At 32.9% G+C, this 23560-nt stretch overlaps 1 protein-coding gene across 4 annotated transcripts in view; it reads left to right on the top strand.

The window, feature by feature from the left end:
* The window catches only part of LOC127724143 (uncharacterized), a 311392-nt gene extending 302116 nt beyond the window's left edge, over positions 1-9276 (top strand). For all 4 annotated transcript variants that reach the window (XM_052231017.1, XM_052231016.1, XM_052231015.1 and 1 more), the window contains exons 6-9: positions 716-815; positions 4151-4239; positions 7332-7442; positions 8903-9276. In XM_052231017.1, the coding sequence (XP_052086977.1) occupies positions 716-815; positions 4151-4239; positions 7332-7442; positions 8903-9079 (477 nt within the window). In that variant the 3' untranslated portion in view covers positions 9080-9276. The remainder of the gene's footprint in view (positions 1-715; positions 816-4150; positions 4240-7331; positions 7443-8902) is intronic.
* Positions 9277-23560: the final 14284 nt, after the last annotated feature.

Here is a 23560-nt window from a genome sequence, read left to right as displayed (position 1 = left end):
TACTTTTGAATATACATTTCAAAGTGAAAATAACCGAGGTAATCGCATGAACTTACAAAGAAGTTTGCATCGACAGGTTATAACTCCTTCCTGCTATGCATTCATCACTCGTCATGCGAATCCAGACTAATTCAAAATGTCACAAAATTACACATTAGCCGTTGCAACCTCTTGAAGAGATCACACATCGGTGCAGGTGTATCGAGATATTTGGGCATGGTTTTTCATTTCTTGTTTATTTTGTTATCACTTTTGATTAATATACTGCACTTTTCTTTGCGTTTTGACTTTCCCATTTGCTGAGTTCACAAAATATTCCAAGACTGAAGAGATCGAGAACATTCATATTGAAATACTGACAATTCAAAATATTTTGCGAAGTTTTCATTAATGCAAATAATGAGATTAGGTGAGCGTCGCAATATTAACAACTCTTATTCTTATTCTGATATACGATGCATATAAATTATCATCAGACAGATTTTCCTGAAATCGAAATGGTTAATCTCACATGTTTTCCTTTCTAATAAAAAATTGCAATAATTAATGAATTTTCAGTTATTCATTTCATGTGTGAATTACCCATGTTATCTTCCGGTCATGGTAATTTAGGGCATTTATTAAGAAAGAGTATCAGTACACTTGTCCTCTTCAGAATGTTTCGACTCGGCGAAATTTCACCAGTTATTGACACGGTAGCATTTCTGTTCTTCAGGACAAACAGTATTTCCGGAAGTGTCATAAACTAATAGGAACACCAAACAACAAGAGTTTATTAAGGTCATTGTTTTATCCAGAAATTCCTGCGGATTATGGTAATATATGTCACTGTAGACTACCTTTATTTTATACTTCCCTCTACAAAGTATAAAATATGGTATGACTGCCAATGAGACAACTTTCCAGCTGAAATCAAATGACGAAGACGTTAGAAACCATGGGTCACTGTACGGCATTCAACAATGAGCAAAACCCATACCGCATAGCAAGCTATAAAAGGCCCCGAAATGACAAATGTAAAACAAATTCAAACAAGAAAACTAACGGCCCGATTTATGTACAAAACCATAAGCGAAAAACAAATATGATATACGGTAACAAACGATAACCACTGAATTAATTGTCATCGTTGATAACAACATAATGTTTAGAGAATTGGTTCATGAAAACTGCTGAATAACTTAAGGCACAATTCAGGGGCGTAGCTGGCCTAAAATAAAGTGCAAGCATAAGTCTTTGTAAGCCGAGCGGAGCGAGGCGAAAATTTTTTTGGGACCTTTTTATGCAGAAAATTATCATTTTTCGGTCATTTTCCAGGTATGCCATGCTTATGAAATTCACATTACTCCTTATTAACATGGTTGTTTTCAAATATAAAATAAGTTTTATAAAACAGGAATTTCAGTCGACAAGTCAACCGAAGCGTTTATCAATAGAAGGGCAATCAATGGACACATGACCAACCCGGGAACAGATAAGACACAAAAGAACAAACAAAAACATTCAATATTGAAAACTAAATACAGATAAAAAAAACACGAACCCCCCAAAAAAAATGTGGCGACCTCCAGTGCTCCGAAAGGGTAAGCAGGTCCTGCTTCTTGCAAGACACCCGACCGTAGCGTTTCTCACTAAGGTCATTTTCGAATCAAAGGAAGGGTTTCTACGACAACGGTAGAAGGTCACTTGGGACACAGATACCCAAGGTGAATTAGTAGTCTTTTGGACGAACGGATAATGGGAATACGAAATCAAACGGCGACTTTTAAGTCTTGACTTATAAGTGAGGGATATAAATCTAAGATGTTTTCAAGGTTATTGTATTGAGCCTGTATTACTAAATGTTAATACTGCATGTAAGACTTAAAGTATAGTTAATATCCAAAGTCCATATATCTATTTTTTGCCAAGGCAAATGATCGCAGAACTCTCTCGGTGTCGATATTCATTTCTCTGTGAACATGTATGAGCGCCAACGAAGATAGTCTGTCCTATACCATGGTTGAACGGAGATAAGTTTTCAGTCGCCGTAATGCACTAAATGACCGTTCAGTAGTTGATGTAGTTACTGGCATTGTAACTAGGATTGACACGATTGCAAACTATTGAAGGATATAGTTCCTTTTTAGTCACTGCTAGAGACGACATCAGAGATTTGGGCTACTCTATAACATCTGGACCAGCGTCTCTGCCATCTCTTTACCTCAGAGTTGAAGGTTTCTTGATTGTCCGTCAAGTCGTGTCTAAATGTTTCGTATAGTTTGTCTATACACTCTGCTGTCAAAGATTCCAAACGTGCAGGTATAAGGTTCTGGCCTTGAAAACGATCGGAGTTATCCAGTAAACGTCCTAGGCTGTGAGTTCCTCAATGAAATAGTCAAGAAAGGAGAAATACAAGGCTCGCTTCCAATACTGACTTGGAGTGTCAGCTGGATAGTTAGCCCGTTTGACCTGTCTTCCTTCTCATTCGTAATTTAATTTCAGAATTATTTTTTTTGTGAAAAAAATGTGCAAGCAAATGATTTTTTGCGTAAAGGCAGCTACGCGCCTGCAATTTAACCAAAAAGTTGACAGCGATTGTATTTTTCCAAAGCTCTGGGTGTTCCTTATATCTATCTAGACAAGTTCTGTAAGTAAATAAAATTAATGTTTCCCTTTTTCCATAGTCCATAAAAATGTTAACAAATCAATAATGGTGACGATTCGATAATATTCATTTTAGACGCACATTGATATTACTTTTTTTAAATCTAATACAGTATAATTTGGTATATTTTGGTGTATAGATTCCTTTGTCTTAACTGTCATTATAGAATAATATAACTTTTATTTGAAAAATATATAAAACAACTTTAACCTGAAATGTCCTTATTTTAAATGACACCTGTCGACTGGTCTGTGTATAAACAAACCAGATCATAGAATAGGTCAAAAGCAGAATTGTCAAATTATCTAGTCAAAAGCAAAATTGTCAAATTATCTAGTCAAAAGCAGAATTTTCAAATTTTCTAGTCAAAAGCAAAATTGTCAAATGATCTAGTCAAAAGCAGAATTGTCAAAAGATCTAGTCAAAAGCAGAATTGTCAAATTATCTAGTCAAAAGCAGAATTGTCAAATTATCTAGTCAAAAGCAGAATTGTCAAAAGATCTATTCCAAAACAGAATTGTCAAATTATATAGTCAAAAGTAGACTAGTCTCAATAAATTGTAAGGGTGGGTCTTGTTTAACTAATCAGACCTGACATATGTTCAACAATTCAAACGAGAAAACCAAATTTAACAAAACGAATAACAAATATGATATATAACAAAAAACGACAACAATCGTTTTACAGGCTCATGACTTGGGACAGAAACATACAGAATTTAACGCGTATGACATGTCTGTGGGCATATTGAATTTCCTGCTAATTTATGGAACTCTATGAAGTTGAAAAGCACAAAAAGTATATCTATCCACCCATACCTTCTATTCCCGTTTTCCTGTTTCTGTAAAATTTGAGTTAAGAATAACATCTTCGTAACTGTAAATTTGTATGATAATTGATGATTCTATAAATTTGGCTGGAATTATCAGTATGTCTACAACAATCAAGTTCGTCGAGTTTTTTGCAACCATATTTTTTTGGGTTTTTTTTCACATAAAAGCATGTAAATGTGTCACTTTTTTATATTTTAAGAGGAATCATCATACGTATTTTAGAAAAAAAAGTACAAAATGGATTTGCCTGATTTTCAATTGTCCGTTTTCTTCCACGAATGTTATATTTGTTTCTATCAACAAGTTGCTGTAATATATAATGATGCATATGTCTGTCCGTCCGTCATGCTTTAATTTCCATATACATATAATAAAAAGAGAACCGTCTCAATTGGTTACGCCAGACGTGGGTTTCGTCTACATACGACTCATCGGTGCGCTCGGATGAAAAAAAGGGAAGGTAAGGGTAAGACAGTTTTTTGCACCGAAACAATACAGAAGTTCCATATGTCGAACAAAGCGTTCAAATTGAAAGAGCATACTGATTGCGCCATTTTTTAATGAAACATTTAGACTCCATGCAAATACGAGTAACCTTTCTGTATAAGTTAAACCCAAATCAAAATTGAATTGAATTATATATTAGTTATGTTTGTCTATTGTATTTAGAAATAAAAGAGGGTCAATTACGATGTGGAGAACACACAGATTATGGCCCTTTAACTTTGCTTTTCCAAGATGACGTTGGTGGGTTAGAGGTATGTTTTTTATATAGCTTTCAAATAAAGTACTGTTGATGATAAAACCACTAGTTTGTATACTTTTATTCAAACAACATTATATAGAATCAGTTGTCTAAATGATTTTGGTTTAAACAGAGAGAAGATTTCAAGACCCCCTGCCCATTCCGGGGTAATTGAAAATATAAGACAATTAAAAACAGATAATACCATTTCTCTAATTCTTCGTCAATTTATCCCTTTCTGCACCCATTGTATAAAAAAAAATAATCAACGTGTGGTTCGTTTGATCTCAGTTCTTCATTGGTTAAAATCTGATTATGATGTCTAACTTACTTGCTTTCCTCTGAATTTTCTATTGTGACGGCATGGAAAAAGGCGACCATGCCTGATGACGTCACATAGAAAGAACACATCTTTTTACAGATCATTCGAAAAGACGGAATAAGTTTGCCTGCATATTGTTTGAAAATCATTAGAGAAACAGATTCCACCACCAAATCTTGTGTAATACGATATTTATCCACTCTCGATAGTTAAATTTTAAATATTTAAAACGCTCGGCGAGCCTCGCGTTTTAAATTTGAAAATTTAACTGTCTCGAGTGGATAAATATCGTATCACACTCGATGCAGTGGTAGAATCTATATATCAAAAAATAAAAAAAAAAACGACGAAAGGACTAATAACAATACAATATCAAACGTTACATAGAAAGCTAGAGACTGAGCAACACGACCACAATCAATCATAGCTGGGGAGAACTTTCGTGCTTCTGAAAGGTAAGCAGTTCCTGCTCCAGATGTGGCACCCGACATGTTCCTCAAACAAGGAAAAATCCGGTAATAAGTCGTATTCGGTAATGTCACAGTCGAGAAAAAGAAGACGGGATAGTCGTATGTTACACAAATGTTCCAGAACGGTACACTAGGTTTGGTCCGTAAAACTTTTGCCACTTTGAACCCTTGATGCAGCAGCTTCAATGTACAATATAAGCAGTAACCCTCTAGCAAGGAAATTATGATAGGAAACGCAAAATATCGTACCAACTGAGAGATGGATTCTTCGTATGCAGGCGCTGCTGGAATGTTCCAATACACAGAAATGAAAAGTTCACAATCATAGAATTAAAATCATCACTTTTGTCGTAAAGTTTATTCCTCAGCCGACCCTCATTGTCAATTTATAGCTGTAAGTCAAGATATTAGACAGACTTTACTGCATCTGTGGTATCCTTTATTTCAAATTCATTTGGATAAATGCCGTCAACATGGTCACCAAATTATTTAGTGAAAGGACATTACTTTATAGCCAGCTTATTATTAGAAACTTCTGTATATAGAATAAAGGGAAAACTGGGGACACGGTTAGTTCCCATAGACATGCCGATTGCCTTTAAAAAAACATGTCCTCCAAATTTAACAAATATGTTGTCATAAAAAATATCCAACATTTAGAAGATGTCAGTCTCAGTGCAACTTTTGCTGGAATCAAGAGTGTGTTTTAACCAATATAAAAATAAGAATATGTGGTATGATTTAAAAAAAAAAGAGACAACTCTCCGACAGAGAAGTTTACGACTATAGGTCACCGTACGGCCTTTAACAATGAGCAAAACCCATACCGTATAATTGTCCATTCAAAAATTCAAGTTATTTGCATCTGCACTTGCTATTATTTTTTATGAAACAAAATTGGACCAATTATGTTAATCTGTCTTTAAGTCTTAAATGAGGAAGTATAGTGTAAAAAGCAGAGAAGTCAAATGTTTGAATACTATTGCATGAAGAGAGGCACTTTAATTTTATGTATTCTAACAGATCATTGGATTTTCATGAAGCACACGACCCCTAGAGTAGACAGGGGGGCATTAAGTGTTATCCTTGTCCGCCCGTACGTACTTACGTCACAAAATTGGTTTCCGTTCTCTAACTTCAGTTTGCTTCTACCAAATGTTATAAAACTTTTACACAATGCTAACTACTACAAAACACAGATCAAGTTAAAATTTGGGTGGCATCAATTATACCGTTCTGAAGTTATGCCCCTTTAGTAATGGAAAAGTTACTGAATTTTTCGTTCCCGTTCTCTAATTTTAGTTTGCCTCAACCAAATGTTATGAAACTTATACGCAATGCTTATTACCACAAATTTAGATCAAGTTCGAATTTGGATAGTGTCACTTTTACCGTTCTCGAGTTATGCCTCATTATAACGTTATATGCAAGCGAGGCCATCATCCGTGTCCAATGGACACATTCTCTATTTATTTTAAAATGTCTTGAAAGTTCCATTAATTGCGTATAATATTATTAAACTATTTTCACACGACATTATCTTCAAAGACAGCATAAAGTGATAAAACAGGCTTAAAACTGAACATTTATTGGATGAAGTTATTTCTCAAGAATAAATTATAGTACAAGGACACGTGCTTTAAATTTTTCGAGAAACACATTCCTGAGCGACGTGGAAATGTAAAATCTTGGATCTTACAACCGCAACCAAGAAAAAAAATACTGCATAGACCGACGTATTGACTGTGTATATAAGAAATATATACCGAGATGATTAATAAATATAAACTAAGGAGATGTGTTATGATTACAAATGAGACAACTATCCAACATAATCCAATTGAAGCGAATTTAAGCGACTATAGGTCACCGTACGGCCTTCAACAATGAACAAAACACAAACCGTATAGTCAGCTATGAAAGGCCCCGACATAAGAAAAAACCAAAGACCTGGTCAACAACGAAATAAAAAACGAAAAGTAAATATGACAGACAGCAATAAACGACAACCAATGAACTACAGGCTAAAGCGTTGACTTTCGACCGGCATATAGAGAATATGGCGGGGTTAAACATGTTTGTTTGTGCTCAACCAAACTCTCCTTCCAGACTATTATTTTATATATAAACTCTTACGATGATTATAATTATCTGTTGTGATGTATACAAATTGTTAACAGTAGTATTGTAGTGATATGTAAGGATAACAGGAGAAAAGAAGCTACAATTAGACATGGACCGAAGAACAAAGAAAATCTATATAACAAAAGTTGCATGATATAAAATCCAAGTAAATTAATATCATTTTGAAAGGTTAGAAACCGAGATGGACAGTTTGTACCAGCCACGCCGATACCTGGTACTATTTTAGTTAACATCGGTGACATATTACAAAGATGGACAGCTGATAAGTTAATGGCCACAGTAAGTATAATAAAATTTAGTGAATTTAGGTTACGGCTTGATGTACCATTTTGTGTGAAAATAAAAACAAAATAACATTTTAACATTTTGTTTTCAATTTTCATTTCTTAGTTAATTGTAAAGTGTTTTTATTTAATTTGAAAGATATTAACTTGTTTAACCCCGCCGCGTTTTTGCGCCTGTTCCAAGTCAGGAGCCTCTGGTCTTTGTTAGTCTTGTTTTTTTTTAATTTTAGTTCATTTATATATTTCGGAGTTTAGTGTGACGTCCATTTTCACTGAACTAGAACACATTTATGTTTAGGGTCCAGCTGAACCCGACTCCGGGTGCGGGATTTTCTCGCTGTGTTGAAGACCCATTGGTGGCCTTGTGCTGTTTTCTGCTCTTTGGTCGGGTTGTTTTCTCTTTGACACATTCCCAATTTCCATTTTAAATTTTAAAACAGAATCTCCCTCCTATTTCTTATATTCAAATGTATTCCTCAACCAACTTGCATTTAATGCTAAGAGCAGAAATTGATTTTACGTCTGTTATTGGTTTTTCGGCTTTAAACTAAAATAACGCATTTTTTCCCTAAATTTTGATGCGATTCAAACATGGCTAGTGTAACCCACGCTAAAATGGGCGTCAATTTGGCAGGTTCTTAAAACGTCCCGAACGAATCGACCTCAATGCATCCACTACCCAGAGGCATTTCCACAGATAGTTGCTACGTCATAGATCTAAGGTCGATTTGGCTGATCAGGATGTATAAATACTCACCCACGTGCAGTCGGAAGTATCTGATGCCGCGTGTAGGTTGAGTGTCATGCACTCTTCGCGTTAAAGTAATTTTAAAACAACTTTTTGCAAAATTTATCTTTTTGATTAATTTGTAACTTGTTCTCGTCTTGAGTATGTACGAAATATTTGCTATTAGAGAATGTAATTTCTCTTAAATAAAAACATACTTTTTTCGCCAGTGTACATGTAGCTGATTAAGGATTTTTCAAAACACGTTCATTTATCGTGTACATTGTGTTTTTTTTTAAGTTGTTCTCTGGCTAATATTCTCTAATCAATAATGTCGTAACATTTCCCTATTTCACTAAATATGTTCACTTTGTATTCATTATTGTTAGTGGGAAACCCGATTTAAAGGTTGTCATGGGTAGTTAGAAGCACCAATTTTAACACTATAAGTAATACAAAGTCGGATATAATTGTAGGAGGAAACTATGAAAAGATTATGTTAGATACCAAACGAAATAACAATTGCTTTCTGTAAACACCAAAAACGAAATCAACAAATATAAATGAAACCACACTAAACAATATGAAAAGTAGCTAATTATGGACGCAGTAAACTAATTTGAAAACGGTAAAAGAGAGGCGAGAGATACCAAAGGGACATTCATACTCAATTCCTAAACGAAGGAGCTCATCTACAAGTACTTTTATATACCATTGATTCATTTCAGAAACACCGAATTTTGATGCCTAGTGCAAACATGGAAAGAGGACAGACAAGGCAATCTATAGCCTATTTTACTTTCTCGGATGATGACGTGATGATTGAGTGCCTGGACAAATCTAATGAATACGAGCCAATCAAAAGTATTGACTATCTAAACTCTAAATTCAGTCTCACATACTGAATACATGTATATAGAAATAGCAATATAAAGCACGCTATGCATAAAAAAACTGATGCAATTTTATTTCATTATTTGTACGTTAATTAATAATGTATGGCTGTGTTTACTATTTAGATTCTTTTCATAAAAGATTATATGACGAATAGCTAATATTGGACCTCCACATATTTCTTAAATAAATTTACAAAAACTGTTAATCTGAGTTACTCAAAACATTATGAATTGAGAAGTGGTCAAACTTTACACCAGTCAACAGATAACATTAGCTAGACGTGTCTAGTAATCCAGTTGATAATAATTACTGCATTTATCATGATACCATTGACGCCGGGAAATATCGGCCGAAACTAGTAGACCAATTAAATTGTACCTTGCATCATACGAAGTGGTATATTTACAACTATTTTTTTTGTATTTTTTTTTTTTTTTTTGTATTTTTATTATCATAATTTATTCATGGTTACAGGTTTTATCTTTTAACTTGTTTACCACCTAAAAGTGTAATTTTCCAATTTTTCAGTAGAATATATTCACCTGAATTAGAGATTAAAGAAACCACAGATACAGCTTCCCCCGTCTCATTTCATACATATACCTGGAGTTTGACTACAGCGGTCATCTCAGTTCCAGAATCTATGACAAACGAGACGATTTCAATTTGGAAATCATAAATTTTCCTCAACTTAGCAGTAATATTCCAATTTCACACGCGTTCGGAATATACATTTTTCAATGCATACTATATGCAAGAGCTTGTAACTGCTACTCAAACTTTGTGAAATGTCATCGGTGTCTTGGCAATGAATTAATGAGTCATGGTCTTGTCATTGAACGTCTCATCTTTTTTCTCAAAAAGTTCATCAGCAAATACCAGGATAAATATTCTGAGCGTCTACTGTACAAATAATACAGGATGGTCTGGCAGGGGCGTAGCTGGCCTAAAATAAAGTGCAAGCATAAGTCTTTGTAAGCCGAGCGGAGCGAGGCGAAAATTTTTTTGGGACCTTTTTATGCAGAAAATTATCATTTTTCGGTCATTTTCCAGGTATGCCATGCTTATGAAATTCACATTACTCCTTATTAACATGGTTGTTTTCAAATATAAAATAAGTTTTATAAAACAGGAATTTCAGTCGACAAGTCAACCGAAGCGTTTATCAATAGAAGGGCAATCAATGGACACATGACCAACCCGGGAACAGATAAGACACAAAAGAACAAACAAAAACATTCAATATTGAAAACTAAATACAGATAAAAAAAACACGAACCCCCAAAAAAAAATGTGGCGACCTCCAGTGCTCCGAAAGGGTAAGCAGGTCCTGCTTCTTGCAAGACACCCGACCGTAGCGTTTCTCACTAAGGTCATTTTCGAATCAAAGGAAGGGTTTCTACGACAACGGTAGAAGGTCACTTGGGACACAGATACCCAAGGTGAATTAGTAGTCTTTTGGACGAACGGATAATGGGAATACGAAATCAAACGGCGACTTTTAAGTCTTGACTTATAAGTGAGGGATATAAATCTAAGATGTTTTCAAGGTTATTGTATTGAGCCTGTATTACTAAATGTTAATACTGCATGTAAGACTTAAAGTATAGTTAATATCCAAAGTCCATATATCTATTTTTTGCCAAGGCAAATGATCGCAGAACTCTCTCGGTGTCGATATTCATTTCTCTGTGAACATGTATGAGCGCCAACGAAGATAGTCTGTCCTATACCATGGTTGAACGGAGATAAGTTTTCAGTCGCCGTAATGCACTAAATGACCGTTCAGTAGTTGATGTAGTTACTGGCATTGTAACTAGGATTGACACGATTGCAAACTATTGAAGGATATAGTTCCTTTTTAGTCACTGCTAGAGACGACATCAGAGATTTGGGCTACTCTATAACATCTGGACCAGCGTCTCTGCCATCTCTTTACCTCAGAGTTGAAGGTTTCTTGATTGTCCGTCAAGTCGTGTCTAAATGTTTCGTATAGTTTGTCTATACACTCTGCTGTCAAAGATTCCAAACGTGCAGGTATAAGGTTCTGGCCTTGAAAACGATCGGAGTTATCCAGTAAACGTCCTAGGCTGTGAGTTCCTCAATGAAATAGTCAAGAAAGGAGAAATACAAGGCTCGCTTCCAATACTGACTTGGAGTGTCAGCTGGATAGTTAGCCCGTTTGACCTGTCTTCCTTCTCATTCGTAATTTAATTTCAGAATTATTTTTTTTGTGAAAAAAATGTGCAAGCAAATGATTTTTTGCGTAAAGGCAGCTACGCGCCTGCCTGGCGTTAAAGTTTATATGTGTTGAATGCGTATTATTTTATTTACTGTACAGTTTTCCTCTTATTTATCTTGGAACTATTATGTTCCTTTGGTCGTTGACTCTTGACGTGATCGCCAGTCGGTATTTGGGCATCACGTTATCGGGTTTTCGATATGATAAGGAGGAGATCTTGGCAAATCAATACTCCTTCATGGCATTGAATATTTCATTAAGCAACACATCTGAGAAGTTTCCTTGTTTGTATTGGATACCCAAACTTTACAAAACTCCGTACAAACGATAATTCATTGCCGGCTGATCTACATGCATATCCAAATCATTTTCCGTTAGAGTATACATTTTTCCTTCCATACGAAATTAAAGAGCTAACACCTGCAACTCAAACTTCATGAAACGTCATCGGTGTTTGGGCAATAAATTATTGCGTCAGGGTCTTGTCATAGAACGTCTCGTCCTTTTCTCAAAACGTTCATCGACAAGTACCAAGACCTAATAGATAAATATTCGCAAATAATTAGCGTTGTCAAATTGAAAATGTTTACCTAACCAGTTACTCGGATAGACTTTCGACAGATTAACCGGTTAACCTGTATGCAAGTTTAATGTTCAAAGAAAATGAACCCTAAGGGTGACAGGGGTACACAGATATGGTCACTTTTGGACTTCTTTCGAAATGCAATAAAATACTTGCAAAATCGGAAAGACTTGTGACTGTGTGAGATGTATGAATTCGCAGCCAACACTAGCTTTAAGCCATTAAAGTCGAAAAGAACTTCGCACTCTCCGCACGTGAATAATCCTTGCAGTAATTCTTCGCGGTGTCCGTAGGAGGCCTGTCGGAAGACTTAATTACTGTCCTTATCAAATATACCCTTATTTTCCAGTAGCTTCCAAATGTCCGTTTGATTTTTCACGGTTTTATGGACGTCCCTCTTTATTAATTTACCTTAAAGTTCTATTTATTTTGTTAATTTTTTTTCTGTATCTCTACCCTGTCAGGAAAATACATAATAGACAAAACCCCAAACAGAATTTACAAACGGAAAATCTGGGACCTTGATGGTCTGAGTTACATTGATTGATACATACTGATAATAGATTGATGTCTGAACAATGCTGAACCCAAGATGACAGGCTCAGGACAAGTTGCTGACATGTAAGTTATTATATATATGAATATGAATAAACTGCTTGGTATCAGATCTTCATGCTGAGCTAACGATGGAGTCACCTTAAACGGACACAATTTTCCTTATCCGAATGAATCGTGTTCTCTTTTCTCTTATTCCTAAACTAACTATTGCTCGGCAGATCTACAGAAGAGATTTTCATAGTTGTACACGCCTTCATAATTTATTCGGAAAGGAGGGGGGGGAGGGTTGTGGTGTCATTTCGCCTTCAATTGTTCAATAAAAAAACTTTTGAAACCCTTAAATCTGGCGTTACTGGAAATGAGTTAAATGAAATTCATGGGTAAACTGTTCCTTCTCGATTAACGATAGATTTCATACATAGCCAGAAATTAGTAGTACTTTTGCTAATTAAAATTCATAATATGTAAATGAGAACTGTACCACGTGATAATAGTTTGAACTGTACTGGCTTGATATCATTAAAATCTTTAAAACACGGATATTATAAGTTGCCCGTCACAGAGTCCTTGTTTATAACCACTCTGATATTTCCGTAAAGTTGTCAGGCGGTCAAAATCAAAACATTGAACGCGAATTTAGTGAATTTTTTGTGTTTTCGTGAGTTTATTCTTCTTGAAATAGGGGCATTTTAACTTTACGTGGGAACCTAGAGTTCAACGACTAAACATACAAGGTTTGGACTTGCTTATTCTTTGGACATTCAAGTCTCAAGTTTTATCGCCGCAACCTGTTTTTGTAATGACCTTGTTAGCCAATTTTCAACACGAAGTTTGAAAATTTGACGTTTCAGCCATTTTAGCCTGTATTTTATACTGCAATGTTAAAAGCCTTTCGCTTCGATTTTTAAAATAGCTCAGGAACTTTGATTTTTGCAACGACAGTCATTTTGTTTCGTTTAAATGGTGTATATTGTTGTGTTTGTTTATTTTCTGTCCCCGCAACCTGTCTATCACTTAAATTAAAGTTAAAACAGACATTTTTTTCAAAATTCCCCATCATTTCAATATAATTTCCGTGACCCGTATCCGATTTCTTTAGTATAATATTCAAATAAGCAAGGTAGCCTTGATTTCTGGATATGACGATTCACTAAATTGTTTTTCCATTGGTTAGTATATTTCAATTATATTAACAAAGTTGAAACATCGGTATATTACGGATGCCTCTTATTCATGCCTATTTGTGTGTATTGAAATAAGTTTGAAAAATTTTCCAATGAATTTAATCGGATATTAGAATCAATGTAATTACCGATATTGACAATATTCATAGATCTTATTGCATTGTTAAAGTGATAACGACCAATAAGTTAAAACAGATCGTTTCTTGATTAACGAGCACTATAAACAACATCACCGTAAACATTAGGATGTAACACCCTGTTCGTAATATCATTTCGAAATAAACAACAAAGCCTTCACACCAAATATTTGTATCACTGAAAGAATTATGACATCTTTTAATGATTTTTTGGTAATGACATCACTGACTGAATATTCCATTTATACATGCATAACGCTCATTGAAATTTAAACATACCATATACTAAACTTACTATATAAAAGGACATAGTGAACGATGTGGGCAGTATACACACCGTAAAAGGGACAGAAGGAACGTCACCGTCTAAAAAAGGGAAATTAAAATTAGGATACAAAATCATCTTTATTTGTGGAAAATTTTAGTTTTGAGTTCCGCGTAGAAATTATCCAAATCAAGAAAAAGATCATTATGTACAATTCATATTGAAATCATTTAAAGTCAATTCCCTGGGGTAAATGTTTGCATTATAATTAGGGAATACTTGATTAGATTTATAAAAAAACATAACTATTAAATGCAATTAATGAAACTTCCACTTTTTTTATTTCAATTTATGCGGCCGAACAATTGAGAGTCGTTACATTTACTGAGATAAGAATCAAATAAATACACACATAAATTAAATATTCATTTGAGTCTTTTTGTCTGCAATACAGCAATGTATTCAACTGTAGTATTCGACTGGCAAAACATACAAAGCAATTATTAACCAGAACACAATTCATTGCCAATATTAACCATTTCAAAAGTTTCAGAATTAATATTTTAGTTTAAATGATGTTGCGTGTAAAACAATTTAATTGTTCAAAGTTTGAAATTGCAATATCTTTGATTTGATATTGCATCTCAATTAACACATGATTTATACTAATATCAAAGACCTACACAATCAACTAGTATTAATCTTCTTGCTCTGTTTGGCATGAAGATAAATTTAATTTACAGAAATGTAACTGTTTAATTTGTAAGTCAAAGAACTTAACATGTGTGATGTTCTTTTCAAGCATTAGTCGCCAAACTCATATATAAGCATATCTTTCAATATATAAATTCTTGAAAAACCGCAAAGTTCCAAATAAGCCATTCATGCAACCAATCGTGTTTTGTTCAGTTTTCAAAGATTAATGACCCATACAGTTTGGTGCAAACCAAGAATTACATGTAGAAGCGCGAAAAAAGTTAACGCGGCGTTTACTCGCGTGTATTCATGTAAACGCCGCGTTAACTCTGCGTTAACTCCAAAATGTTAGTAGACATAAAAAGTAAACGGGCGTTTACTTTCACGTTTACCTCTGCGTTCACTACAAAAGTCTAAAAGTCTGAAAAGACCAGTTTTTGTCTTAATTTGCATGAACTTTTACTCGACATTCTCCAAAAGTATGACTTGTGTCTTAATTTTTCTTGACAAATTCTCATTTATATCAAATTTGTATGAAATTTACTCGACATATTCTCGACATTCTGAATATGGTCTTAAAATTTCTTGACAAATTCTTGACATTTGAATACTGTCTTGAAATTTCTCGACATATTCTCGACATTCTTATTTTTTCTCAGTATGGCTTGACATATTCTGAACATTTTCAATCGTGTCTTAAATTTACTTGACAGGTCTGAGTTTTACAAATCATGACCAATATTCATGATATAACTTTAATCTTTATTTCTCTTTATATGATATACTGTTGTTTCAAGTTACACTTCTTTACAACAAAAATAAAAGTTGGGCATGTAAAATAATTGAAAATTGGGTATATAAATATTTTCAGAGACATATATAAATATGTGTATAAATGTCTCTGATATTTTTACAAATGCAAATATGGCTATGAAATCTAAAGTATAAAATAATTCAAATGTGGGTGTGTTGATATAAAACAATTTCAATGTGGGTTTTTAAATAATTACAAATTTTGATTCCTAAATCTTATAAATTAAATGATTCAAACCAATCATACTGTAGACATATTTCATTCTACATTCATAATATTCAATGTTGATATCATCATGTAAATAATTATTATACCAAAATGTGGTTTATATAAATAGCAAATTATGATGATATACAAATCATTCATTTAACAGAAGAAAAATTTGTGTAATGTCATCTGTTGGAATATATTAAGTATTACACATGGACAGGATGTTCCCCATAAAACTAATGTATTCCACACCCCAGAGTACACGCAACTGTCAAATAGAAGTTATTGCTTTACCTGTAATCAGCCATACAACTTATCAGTTGACCGACCATGCTACTACAATTTAAAAAGTTTGTTGATAGATGAAAATGAAAATCATAATTTTGATGAAAAAAAATTGAATTGAAATGGATTTTCTTCATCAAAATTATGAAGTTAATTGTTTCAACATAAAAACAAATTGAATAAATCCCAAAGATTAAAAGAAAATTATTATCTACTCCAGGAATAATAAAAAAAAATGTATTTATAATGGGTCCCATCAATGATTTCTATAGAAATCATCGGTCTTATGAAATGGTTCTCAAACAGACATGCATAACATAGATCTAAACATTTTTTTTTTCAGGAAAGAGTTATCACAAATATTTATTTTTGTTAAAAAATTATAAAATTCAACACTCAAATTTGAATAAAAAATGTTTTTGGGTTGTTCTAAAAAATAAATAAGGTTTTTGAATCAAGATGGGAACAAATTCTTTGACCTAAACGAAAGTGAAAACAATTACTTAAATGTTTTATAAAAATAAATCAAAATTAAACTACATGGGGGATTATTCGGGGTATTCCAACTTAGTTGCACCAAAAGGGTATCTTACTATACCAAATTAATCCTTGATTCTTCAAAGTTTAGTTTAGCCATAATAAAAAGGAGTATACAACAGCAATAGAATGTCATAAACAGTGCTGAATAAGTCTGTTCACATTTCAGGCGAATTTTATACTGTTGAGATAGTGTCAAGACATATTTAAGACTGTCAAGAATGTGTCGAGACATATTCAGACATATTTAAGACTGTCAAGAATGTGTCGAGACATATTCAGACATTATTTAGAATGTCAAGAATATGTCGAGACATATTCAGACATTATTAAGAATGTCAAGAATATGTCAAGACAGATTGAGACAAATTTAAGACAGTCAAGAATTGGTCGAGACTAATCCAGACTCTTATCAGATGATACAGGAAGTGTCGAGAAATTTTAAGACAATGTTCATACTGTCAAGACACTTGTCAAGAAAAATTAAGAACCTTATTAGACAAATTCATACTATGTCAAGAATTTTTAAAAATTATTCAGACAAATTAAGAATGTCGAGTAAAAATTCATGCAAATTCAGACAAAAACTGGTCTTTTCAGACTTTTTGACTTTTGTAGTGGTTACCTCTACAATAAAAAAAAGTAATTGTTATATTTGAGACTAATTGCCGGAATGCAGGGTTGGGTAAGGAACCGATTAATTACAAATGTAACAATAATATTTGTGTCTACGGTTACGTTGTGTTATTGTTACGTTAATGCACTTCAATGTATGCTGGGACTAGTGATATGTATTAAAATAAAACTGAAAACTTTTATCTTAATTTTACAATATTGCATACAATTTTTGAAATTTTAATTTAAAATGGCAGTTTCTACACATCCAGTATGTAGTTTTGGGAGCATGTTTCAGTCCGACGCATTTTTGGTGAAACCACTCTAGGCAGCCATCACAAACGAGTGATGCAGCAATGTGCACGTCGTTTTGCAGACTTGACAATTCCACTCTGCAATATCCCTTTCTGAAGTTATAGAAACTTTCAATGTCTGCCATGCTTCAGGTGAAAAATATTTTTCTCCTCTGTATGTATATATTTTCGTCCAATATTTTTGTTGGAAACATGTGGGGTTGTTACATGTTGTCTTTTGATATAATTTCATTGCCGTTTCGATTCAAACGCATCCCAAGTTTTAAATTTTTCACCCAAAACAAATTATTATCAAGTACATATCGAAGAATTAAGCAACACAACTATAGAAGGTTAAAGTTTAAAACGTAACAATAACACAACGTAACCGTAGACACGAATATTATTGTTACATTCGTAATTAATTAGTTCCTTACCCAGCCCTGCATTCCGGCAAGTATAGTCTCCAATGTAACAACAACTTTTTTATTATTGTTACATTTCAATGTAACCGTAGCCACTGCCTTTTGTGAAAAGTTAATGCACGTTACTACTGCATGGTGGGTTACACTAATGACTGGACCAATGACAGGACAATGCAAGGAAAATGACAGGACTAAAATAACATGCTAATAACTTTTTTACTTATCATAGAACTTACCTCAAATTTGAAATATAATGAGATTTCATCATTTAATATTTAAATATAAGGGAAAAAAACGAAAAATTATTTTCAAAGATTGCAAAAACGTGATCTGAGCAACGTTGACAATGACCTGACCAACATCGACATTGAAAGGACCAAATGAAAATGCTAATAATCTTTTTATTTCTCAAAGATTCATCTAAAATTTATATTATAATACGCCTGATAATTAAGTACTATTGCATATCTCAGAATGGATTGTTAAACATAAAAATGAAGAAATTTAAGTATAAAATTGCAAAATTTGTTGTCGCATGAAAAAAAAGTGCCAATATTTTCCATTTTGTTAGAAAAAAATATACAACGGCATTAAAAGTCTGTTCTGTTTTTCCCTAAGGATGAATAGTTTTACACAAATTGAGAGCTCTATAAGTCTACGGTAACTAATATTTATGTAGATAACAATAAAAAGTGACAATATTTCTTTTTTTTTTATTAATATTCTTGTACTGGCCTGATAATTGAGTACTTTTTATACCTCAGGATGGATTGATAGACATAAAAGTGAAGAAATTTAAGTTTAAATTGTTAAATTTGTTGTCGCATAAAAAAAAGTGCCAATATATTCTATTTTGTTAGAATATTATACAACGGCATTAAAATTTTGTTCTTTTTGTCCTTACGAATGAATAGTTTTACACAAATTGAGAGCTCTATAAGTCTACGGTTACTGATATCTATGTCAATGACAATAAAAAGTGCCAATATTTCATTTTTTTTTATTAAAAACGTGTACTGACCTGATAATTAGTTCTTTTTTTTTACCTTAGGATGGATTGATGGACATAAAAGTGACGAAATTTAAGTTTAAAATTGCAAAATTTGTTGTCGCATCCAAAAAAAGGGCCAATATTTTCCTATTTGCTAGAATATAATACAATAGCATTAAAATTCTGTTCTATTTGTCCCTAAGATTGAATAGTTTTACACAAATTGAGAGCTCAATAAGTCTACAGTGACTAATATCTATGTCAATAACAATAACTAGTGAAAATATTTCTTTTTTTATTAGTATTCTTGCACTGGTCTGATAAGTGAGTACTTTTTATACCTCAGAATGGATTGATAGACATAAAAGTGAAGACATTTAAGTTTATAATTGCAAAATTTGTTGTCACATAAAAAAAATGCCAATATTTTCCATTTTGTTAAAATATTATACAATGTTATTAACAGTTTGTTCTTTTTTTCGCTGAGAATGAATGGTTTTACACAAATTGACAGCTCGATAAGTCTGCAGTTACTGATATCTATGTCGATAACAATAAAAAGTGACTATATTTCTTTTTTTTTATTAGTATTCTTGTACCGGCCTGATAATTGAGTCCTTTTTCTTACCTTAGAAAGGATTGATAGACATAAAATTGAAGAAACTTAAGTTTAAAAAGGCAAAATTTGTTGTCGCATTAAAAAACAGGGCCAATATTTTTTTTCAATTTGCTAGAAAATAATACAATAGCATTAAAATTCTGTTTGTTTTTTTTTTGTCCCTAAGAATGAATAGTTTTACACAAATTGAGAGCTCTATAAGTCTACGGTGACTGATATCTATGTCAATTACAATAAAAAGGGACAATATTTCTTTTTTTTTAATTTTGCTTGCACATGTTGTACTGGCCTGATAATTAAGTACTTTTTATACCTCAGGATGGATTGATAGACATAAAAGTTAAGAAATTTAAGTTTATAATTGCAAAATTTGTTGTCGCATCAAAAAAAGTGCCAATATGTTCCATGTTGTTAAAATATTATACAACGGCATTAAAAGTCTGTTCTTTTTGTCTCAAAGGATGAACATTTTTACAAAAATTGAGAGCTCTATAATTGCGAAATTTGTTGTCACATCAAAAAAAAAATGCCAACATTTTCCATTTTGTTAGAATTTTATATAATGGCATTAACATTTTGTTCTTTTTTGTCCTAAGAATGAATGTTTTTACACAAATTGAGAACTCAATAAGTCTACGGGTACTGATATCTATGTCGATAACAATAAAAAGTGACAATATTTCTTTTTTTTTATTAATATTCTTGTACTGGCCTGTTAATTGAGTTCTTTTTTTTACTTCAGGATGGATTGACAGACAAAAAAGTGAAGAAATGTATGTGTAAAATTTCAAAATGTGTTGTCGCATCAAAAAAAAGTACCAATATTTTCAAATTTGTTAAAATATTATACAACGGCATTAACATTCTGTTCTTTTTGTCCCAAAGGATGAATATTTTTACACAAATTGAGAGCTCTATAAGTCTACGGTTACTAATATTTATTAATGTCGGTAACAATAAAAAGTGAAAATATTTCTTTTTTTTATTAATATTCTTGTACTAGCATGATACTTGGGTTCTTTTTTTTTACCTCAGGTAAAAAGTGAAATATTTCTATTTTACTAATATTCTTCAAGAAATTTAAGTTTAAAATTGCAAAAACTGTTGTCGCATCAATATATGGTGTCAGTATTTTGACTTTAGTAAAAATATTATGTTACAGACTTAAATATTCAGTCCTTTTGGTACATATCGGCGGACAGTGTTTACACAAATTGAGAGCTCTTTAATTATACGGCCTTTTATATGTAAAACGATAAAAATAGAAATTGCCTATATTTGTTTTTATATAATGAAAGCTTGTACCATTCTGAGACTACCATAACATGTGTTATAGTAGTCTCAGTACCATTGTACTTGCAGGATGAATTCTCTTTTTATTCCTTAGGATGGATTGCTTGACATAAAGGAGAAGGAGTTATTGCGACGCTTTTTTTTTATATAAAAAACAATTTCTATTGTCTGCAGTGATTAACAGATTGACAGTACATATACATCGTATATATAAATGTCGATCAACTAAATCGTTTCTAAATTCAGTAAACCATGAACTACGGCAAATATTTTGAAATGAGAGTATTGTCTGAAAACAAAGTTTTATAGATCATTTTATGTCGTCTGTTTTATTTCAAGCCTTGAAACATTGCCTAGTTAAATCTACCGTAATGAATATTGTTGTTAACATATACAACTTTTCTTTTTTGAGGTTTTGTAGTATTTACTTATCCAATAATTTCTGAAAAATATTTTATTAACGATAAAATTGAGAATGGAAATGGGGAATGTGTCAAAGAGACAACAACCCGACCATAGAACAGACAACAGCAGAAGGTCACCAACAGGTCTTCAATGCAGCGAGAAATTCCCGCACCCGGAGGCGTCCTTCAGCTGGCCCCTAAACAAATATATATACTAGTTCAGTGATAATGAACGCCATACTAAACTCCAAATTGTACACAAGAAACTAAAATTTAAAATAATACAAGACTAACAAAGGCTAGAGGCTCCTGACTTGGGACAGGCGCAAAAATGATCTCAACCCTCCCCTATACCTCTAGCCAATGTAGAAAAGTAAACGCATAACAATACGCACATTAAAATGCAGTTCAAGAGAAGTCCGAGTCTGATGTCAGAAGATGTAGCAAAAGAAAATATACAAAATGACAATAATACATAAATAACAACAGACTACTAGCAGTTAACTGACATGCCAGCTCCAGACTTCAATTAAACTGATTGAAAGTTTATGTCTTCATCATATGAATATCAGGCACAATCCTTCCCGTTAGGGGTTTAGTATCATACCATCATAACATATATGAGAAGAACATAACCCGTGTCATTATTTTATTTATCATTTAGACTTTATTTATTTATCATTTGCAATATATAAATAAGTCAGAAAAAAGTATATTTTTAATTTCTACAAATAGTTAACGGGAATATTAAACGCGTGTTTTCTAAGTGCACGTACACGTAAAGATGTTAAATCTGTAGTAAACGCTCATTTACTACTGACTAAACGGACACAGAGTAAACGCGCGTTTACTCGAGTAGACATTAGAAATTTTCATTTTGACCGCGTTAACGCAATTGTTGTAAACGCGAAAATTGGAGTGAACAAATGAAATATGTGCACGCGGCGTTAACGTGCGTTTACTTTATGTTATGCTTGGTCTGCACCCAACTGTATCTAAAAAGTAAAATAACAAAAATACTGAACTCCGAGGAAAATTCTAAACGAAAAGTCCCTAAGTAAATGGCAAAATCAATAGCTCAAACACATCAACAAATGGATAACAACTGTCACATTCCTGACTTGGTACAGGCATTTTCTTATTTAGAAAATGGAGTATGAAACCTGGTTTTATAGCTAGCAAAACCACTCGCTTGTATGACAGTCGCATATAAAATTCCATTATATTGACAACGATGTGTGAACAAAACAAACAGACATAATAGGTAAAAATGTCAAAATAGGGGTAAAGCAGTCAACATTGTGTTATAATCTTAATCACTATAAAAACAAACAAAATTGTCAACAAAGAAAAACAAAAAGGCATATAGACAAAGCACATTAGCAGAAACGAAAGACAAGAATACAAAATTTTACCATAGCACAATAACACAATGACGGGATGTATAAGTACCGATCCACGTCAAATGGATATTAACAAATATAGACTAAACAGGAAAAGTAATAATTTACAATGACAAATAAAAATATACTATAACACGTTATTAAGATGATAAACAACGTCAGTACCTAGAATCTATACTTCAAGACCATCGTGTATTATTTGTGAAGTTGATACGGAATATTTATCAACAAGGTCTTGGTATCTTCCGATGAACTTTTTTAGACGAGACGTTCATCAACATTTTGCTGCAAGCTCTTGAATACCGAATGAGTTAAGAAATGTATATCTCATATGCAGGTGAAGTTGGTATATTGCTACTAAGGTGGGGAAGATTGGTAATTCTAAAATTAAAATCGTCTCGTTTGTCATAGATTCTGGTACTGAGATGACCGCTTATGTCAAATTCGAGGTATAAGTTTAAAACTACGGCAGAGGAAGCCGTGGCTGTTGTTTCTTTAATTTCTAGTTCCGGAGGATATATTAATGGAACTCAATCAGAAAAGTTTGGATTGCTAATAAAAAGAACATCATCAATACATCTGAATGTTAAAATAAATGATCTGGCTTCTTTGATCTTCTTGTTTTTGACAAGTGTCTGAAGGAACTCCGACTCATATGAAAATAAGAAGAGGTCAGCAAGGAGAGGCGCACAGTTCGTTCCCATAGGAATGCCGACAATGTATTGAAAAAGTATACCTCCAAACTCAACAAATTTGTTGTCAATAAGAAACTCCAGTATACTGATCACTTGTTCCTCTGTGTAGCATGTTTTACTTTTATCTAAATTAAATTTGATTGTTTCAGAGAGAGGGTAGGTAATTCTATTTCTTTCGAAAACTTTGATGCAAATTAATTTCCACATCGGTTTCGGACTCTAATTATTGTTTGATTAAAT

Source organism: Mytilus californianus, unplaced genomic scaffold, assembly GCF_021869535.1.
Source record: "Mytilus californianus isolate M0D057914Y unplaced genomic scaffold, xbMytCali1.0.p SCAF_14, whole genome shotgun sequence".
In the NCBI taxonomy this organism is placed as follows: Eukaryota; Metazoa; Mollusca; class Bivalvia; order Mytilida; family Mytilidae; genus Mytilus; species Mytilus californianus.
Note: the sequence above shows the minus strand (reverse complement) of the source record. Positions and strands in the feature narration are given on the sequence as shown.